Here is a 7,500-nt window from a genome sequence, read left to right as displayed (position 1 = left end):
TTATTACAATTACTGTTATCATTATCATCACCATTATCCTTATCATTCTTGTAATAATAGTTTTTACTATCATTTATACTATAACTCTTCTTTTCGTTCTTCTTATTATCATTATTATCATGATTACTACCACTACTATTATCATCATTATCCTTATTATTATCATTATCAATATTATTGTTATCATCATCATCAATATCATCCTCATCATTGCTAATACTATTATTATTATTAATAGTATTATTATTATTATTGTTAATATTGTTATTATTATCATCAGTATTAGTTATATTATAATTGTTCTTATCATTATTATTACCATTATTACTATCATGTCATTGTCATTATTATCGTGATTATTATCATTCCTGTTTTCATTAGTGTTGTTACTAAATTCATTACAATCGTTATTATTACAATTACTGTATGAACTTAACAAACTGCAATCATTTTCCCCCTCTCGTTGGCGCTAGTATTTGTAATGGTATTAGAAGTATTATCAATATCAGTGTTTCTTTTATTATGATTATTGTTATCCTTATCATTCTTATAATAATAGTTTTTACTATCATTTATACTATTACTCTTCTTTTCGTTCTTCTTATTATCATTATTATCATGATTACTACCACTACTATTATCATCATTATCCTTATTATTATCATTATCAATATTATTGTTATCATCATCATCAATATCATCCTCATCATTGCTAATACTATTATTATTATTATTATTATTATTATTATTATTGTTATTTTGATTACGATTGTTATTATCATTGTTAGCATTATCATTATTACCATTATGATTATTATCTTTATCATCTTTATTATTATTGTTATCATTATAATCATCATCACCATTATTGTTAATATTATCATTATTATCATTGTTATTAATTATCATTATCACCATTGTTACTATTTTCATTAACATCATTATTGCCAGAATCGCATACCAATAACATTTTCATTGTCATCATTAGCGCTAATATAATAACTGCCATTGTTGTCATCATTACTTAATAAGTCAAACTTCTGCCATCATTATTATTAGTTGCTATTTCTTTCAAATCTATATGGCTATATATGGTAATATGTGTATTCTTATTTCCCATAACTTTTGTATATATGTTTGTTCGGCGGGTTATTTTCTTGTCCTGGACAAAACAAAAACATTGAGGATCAAATGAAATATGAAAATAAGTTCACGAAACATTTATTTTTACAGCATGACAGATTTACACATTTATTGCTCACTTTGAACCTTTTGATTCTCAATACATCTATATTGACAATTTTTTTTCTGAATATATTAGTCAATGAAAAGTATCTCAAAATATTATGAACTATGAAATGATTAAAAGAAAGACGGAAACTAAGAAACATACATAAGCACGTGTGTATATATACACATATTTACATACATTACACTCGGAACCATATACAATTAAACAAACAAAAGCACACTGTCCGGATACATTCAAACACAGAAACACTTGCTTACACACATACAAGCATATCCACGTCCATACACACATACTTTATAACTCTGTGATTCTTGGGTCTGAAACTGCCAATGCTATGGCAAAAAGGTCCAGTCAATTTTGCTCAGTACACAATGATTATAAGGTAATGTATTTGGATGATATCACATATTTCAAGTACCTAAGACACACCTCTGTTGCTCAAGAAGCTATGTGTTTATCGTCAAAAATAAGTCGTTTTATGTAGGGTGTCCTCTCTTTATGATACTCTAATAGAAAAGAATTCTTTTCTTCTAACTTCAAGATGTCTATCAACCCAACAAAACTCTTACTCTTTTCCTTGCCTTTCGCTACCTCACGTGTCTAAAAACAGATATCAATAAAAAGCTCTTTGTTTTCCCCTCTTATGGGAAAGATTACGGCTGGCTACCTCGTCACGTGATGCTGTGATTGACGTACTGTTGCTCATTGACCCCTCGGTACAAACAATATAGAATCATACGTACATGAACTCATACACTTCAGCCTCTCTCTCTCTCTCTCTTGTTTCTCTTTTTTATCCTCTTTTTCACGGTTTGTCACTGGGTGTTTGCCTGTCTGTCTGTCTGCTTGTCTGTACGTCTCTCTCTCTCTCTCTCTCTGTTTCAAGCAAAAATACATATGCTTATATAAACACACACGCACGTACCCATACACGCTTACACACACGCACACACACAAACAGAAACACACACACACACACACACACACACACACACACACACACACACACACACACACACACACACACACACACACACACACACACACACACACACAAACCGCTTGTGCAGAAGGACGAGGCAAAGCTCTTTTAGCGGGAAATGCTGATCTCGGAGATGGAACATGAAGGTGCAAGCATCAAACAAATATTTCTCCCAATAGCATGTTACATAATATGCGGTAACTAGCAGTATGTTACCACAACATAATACACAGTACACATAGTGTATTGCGCGCGCTCTCACCTTGGCCAGGTTTGTAACAGCCGGGTCTTCAAACTCCGTCTCTGAAAAAAAACGTATATTTTTTGGCAGGGGAGGGGGGGAATTTTCACAGTTTTCGACATTTTGGAGAGTAGGAAGGTCGCACTTTTATAATGCTTCCCCTACACTTGCATAACGCATATGCTGACTGATTTGCGTTGATCCAGGGAAACGTTAGGGTTACAGAATACACACCAATTTTTCCCCATTTTTTCCTGATTCGAAAATTGCAAGCTTTGATCCTCCGTGCAGCGTATAGATTGCATTCGTTAGAGAAAACGTTGAAAATGTGAGCGAACAGACAAAATATTGCAACACTGGCATTACTCTATGAAAGTAACGGAAACAAGGCTTTTGCCGACGAACTGCTGCTTCTGCGCGCGCTCTCCGTAAGCTCATGGCCACGGTGCCTCTCTCAGTGCCTTGGGGGCGTGGGTCGTGGGGCACAGGGCAAGAGGAGACCATGAGAAGGATATGAGAAGGGCGTGAGGAGGATATGAGAAGGGCGTGAGGAGGATATGAGAAGGGCGTGAGGAGGATATGAGAAGGGCGTGAGGAGGATATGAGAAGGGCGTGATATGAGAAGGGCGTGAAGAGGATATGTGAGGGATATGAGAAGGGCGTGAAGAGGCCATGAGTTCGATATGAAAAGGATATGAGAAAGACGTAAAGTATGACTAGAATGGCAGTAAATGATGCGATATGAGGTAAAAGAAGTGATATGCATAGAGAAATAAGAAGAAAAGGGAGTGAGGAGGAAAGAGGAACTCGGCAGATCATAGAAGGACGGACTATGAAGGGGTAGATGGGATTTGACATGAGGGGATGAGGGATGGGAAATGTGTGAGATAGAGAGGAAGATAAAGAGAGAGAGAGAGGGGGGGGAGTGTGGTAGAAAGAAAGAAAGAGAGAAGAGAGAGACAGCGATAGATAGGTATATAGATAGAGAGAGAGAGAGAGAGAGAGAGAGGGAGAGAGGGAGAGAGGGAGAGAGGGAGAGAGAGAGAAAGAGAGAGAGAGAAAGAAAGAAAGAGAGAGAGAGATAGTGATAGATAGGTATATAGATACATCTAAAGATAGATAGATAGATAGATAGATAGAAAGAGAGAGTGAGAGAGAATGGGCAGCAGGGTGGGAGAGAGAGGGGAGAGAAAGAAAAGAGAGATAGAGAGAAAGGGAGAGAGAGGAGAGAGGAAGAAGGAAAGAAAGAGAGAGAGAGAGGAGAGAAAAAAAGAAAGAGAGAGAAAGCGGGCGACAGGGTGGGAGAGAGAGAAGAGAGAAATAGCGATAGATATGTTAACACATAGATAGAAAGATAGATATATAAATAGATAGACAGAAAAGGAGAGAGGGGGAGAGTAAGAGAGAGAAAGAAAGAAAGAGAGATAGCGATAGATAGCTATATAGACAGATCTAAAGAAAGATAGATAGATAGATAGATAGATAGATAGATAGATAGATAGATAGATAGATAGATAGAGAGAGAGAGAGAGAGAGAGAGAGAGAGAGAGAGAGAGAGAGAGAGAGTGGGCGACAGGGTAGGAGAGAGAGGGGAGAGAAAGAAAGAGGGAGAGGAGAGAAATAGAAAGATAGATAGATAGAGAGATAAAGATAGATAGATAGATATATAGATAGATTGATAGAGAGAGAGAGCGGGCGACAGGGTGGGGTAGAGAGAGAAGAGAGATATAGCGATAGATAGGTAAACGCATAGATAGAATGATAGACAGAAAGATAGATAGATAGTTCGATAGAAAAAGAGAGAGAGAAATGTAATCATTTAGCATTTCGATTGCATTTCATATTTTATTCCAAGTCTGATTAGATGTCGTTGTGAGGGACACCCAATATCACGGACAAACGTTTTTGACAGGAAAAACACGTGACGTTTAATGCCACTGGATATGGCGGAAGGGAAAGCTCATGGCTATGCACAGAGTACCGTGATGATAACAGTGTGGTTATCATCACGATTCCGAGCCTTTTTCAGAAAAGGAAATGTAGGAATTAGATGAACATAAAGCGGAGAATGGAAACGTTATGTAAAGGAGACGTCATGATGCTGAAGTTGTGCTGTGAACGATGATGATACCTGTGCAGAGGAGGGGACTGTATAACACGGTGCAGGGAGTGATATTGTGTATTTAAAGTTTAAAGTTTTCAGCGCGTCATGATGGTGGTGGATGTTATGTTGTTTTTGTGAACGTCGAAAAAGGTGATGGAGAGGTAAAGGGCGAGTGTGATAGCGAGTAGCAGATCGCACACAAATTGCAGGAGATCCCCCTTTGTTCATTGCACCGTTTGTACACCATGCACAATACTAAATCGGTCTGCGGCGCACAATCTTTTGGCGAATATCCACAACGCTACTGTGACGACAGCACGTGTTCCACTGTAATATCACTAGACTTGTTTTCCATAGCTTAGCGTCCTCACTGGGCTATGTAACGAAAGAGTTCCACTTGCGAGCGTCACTAATGAAGCAGTCGAACAAGCACAGCCAAACTGTCCACTCTATGCTTTGGTGAAGAAACAGTCCATCTTGTTCCTGACTTCTTGCTCTGACTACTTCCTAAAGTGTCAGGGAATACTGCCTGTCCCTGACTACTGCTGAAACGTCAGGAATGTATCCTTGTTCCTGACTACAGCTGAACTGTCAGGAGCTCCTATTTGCCCCTAACTGTCGAAGTATCAGGACCCGTTCCTTGTTCCTGAATACTGCTGAAGTGTCAGCTACCTCGATGCGTTGCTGCTAATTGATAGCCTCTTGGCTGTTCAACCACAACAACCTTCTGCTGTTGACTACAAATGGTGTGTCATTACCTCCACGTGTTGGCTGCAACAAGAGAGTTTCGTGTATGTTAGGGAGTTCTAAGAATGATAAGGGTGATGATGGTAATAGTAACAGTTATGTTAATCGTGAGAATGTGATATCAATGACAATAATACTAGTGTAATAAAAAGTATGGGAAAAGGATCATAACATAATAATAACAATAGTAAAGATATTCATAACACCAATAACAGCGGATGATGATTACAACAACAATGATAATAAATATGTCTATGATAGTAATAATAACTACTCTAACTAGCACTCAGAGAGCGCATACACTGATGTAATAAGACTATTCACATTTGAAGAATTTTTACATTATAATTAACTCTTTCTCAAGTACGCTGGTGATGTCCGTGTTCACTATCTTGCAACGCTAACGAATCTTTTAAACATTTCCTGGATCCGAATCACCACTTAAATCTAATGGCATCTAAGTTTAGTAAAAAACCTTCATAACTTATTTAGTTATACCTCTATCCAACTACCAACAAACTTACCAACGCTACATAATCTCATAGGTAGAGGTATTGATAAGAACAACTACGATGATAATAATGATAGCAATGATAATAATGATAATGATAGTAATAATAATAAAAACAATAATGATAATCATAACGATAATAACAAAATAATTGTAGTAATAATAATGATAATAGTATTGTTATTATAATAATAATAACAATAACTATAACAATAATAATGATGATAATAACAATAATGATAATGATATTGATAATAATAACCATAATAATAAGAATGATAATGATAATAAATATGATAATATTAACAATAATAATAATAATAATGGTAACAATAATGATAAGGATAATAATAATAGTAATAGTATCAAAATAATAGCAATAACAATTACAGTAATACTAATAATGATAACAATAATGATAATGATGATAACAATAATTAAAAGGATAATAACATTAATACTACTACTAAAAATCATGATAATGATAACAAGAACCAGAACAAGAGCAACAACAACGATGATAATAAAAATGATAATGATAATAATAGTAATAATAATGATAGTAATAATAGTAAGAATAATGATAATAATAAGGATAGTAATAATAATGTTAATAATGATAATAGTAACAAGGATTATAACAGTTAATGATAACGATGATGATGGAAATAATGATAATAATAATGATAATAATGATAAAACTAATGATAACATTGATGATAATAATAACACTGATAAAAAAAATAATAGTAATAATAACAATGATAATGGCAATAATGATAATGATGATAATACGATGATAATAGTATTGATAATAATAATAACTATAATAAAAAAAGATACTGTTAACAATAAGGATAAACACACTACCTCTGCAGCGGCCTTATCCTTATCTTCTGCTACGAGTACTATTACTGCTGATGGTAATGATGATAATGATAACGATAATGAGGCTGATGAGAATGATAGTGATGGTTGCAGAAACACTGATAGTGATAATGATGAAGATATTGATGACAATGGCGATGATAAAGAAGATAATGGTAATAATGATCATAGCAATGATAGTCAAAACGCTGCTGACAGTGATGGTCTTTGTGATGATAACATGTTATTATACCACATGTATAATAACAACAGCATATTACGAAATAATGGTTAGATTAAGAAAGACAAATTATTGCGCAATATCTCTGGGAATAATAGATGATTAAGCAAAGAAAATCAACCCAAAAGCTTGTTTTCTCCCTAAGATGCCAGATGTTGCTTTATTTCCCACAGCACCGCGCCCAAGAAGCACAGACAAGGCGGACTCACCTGTATAATACATCTGCGGGGCCATGGAGGGACAGTGCAGCTGCCTGCTGTTGGTGAAGTCAATGTTCGTTCGCAGCGGCCGATGATACAGCTGCTGAGTAGGTCGGTAGTTATTCAGCATTTTGCCCTTTGGCATGTCCTTGCTGCCCTGGTGTATCTGGCGCAGGCCGTGGAGCTGTCGGGCAAAGAATGGGGTGGTTAGTTGTTTTGATCGAGTGAGCAACAAATTCTGCGTGAGAAATGGGTCACGCGCTGTTCGCTTTTGTGTATGTTGTCTCTCCCTTTCACTCATCCCACCCTTCTCTCTCTCTCCTCTCTCCTCCTCCTCCTCTCTCCTTCTTCTCCC

General features: G+C 36.0%; 1 protein-coding gene across 1 annotated transcript in view; it reads right to left on the bottom strand.

Moving 5' to 3' along the window:
• Positions 1-4,110: 4,110 nt before the first annotated feature.
• Positions 4,111-7,500, bottom strand: part of LOC113814610 (carbonic anhydrase-related protein 10) — a 138,098-nt gene continuing 134,708 nt past the window's right edge. Inside the window, exons 8-9 of the mRNA XM_070140462.1 lie at positions 7,155-7,329; positions 4,111-5,350 (exon numbers count right to left, since the gene is read on the bottom strand). Of these exons, the coding sequence (XP_069996563.1) occupies positions 5,334-5,350; positions 7,155-7,329 (192 nt within the window). The 3' untranslated portion in view covers positions 4,111-5,333. The remainder of the gene's footprint in view (positions 5,351-7,154; positions 7,330-7,500) is intronic.

Source organism: Penaeus vannamei, chromosome 27 (genome assembly GCF_042767895.1).
Source record: "Penaeus vannamei isolate JL-2024 chromosome 27, ASM4276789v1, whole genome shotgun sequence".
Lineage (NCBI taxonomy): Eukaryota > Metazoa > Arthropoda > Malacostraca > Decapoda > Penaeidae > Penaeus > Penaeus vannamei.
The sequence above is the reverse complement of the archived record's forward strand: the minus strand, read 5'-3'. Positions and strand labels throughout refer to the sequence as shown.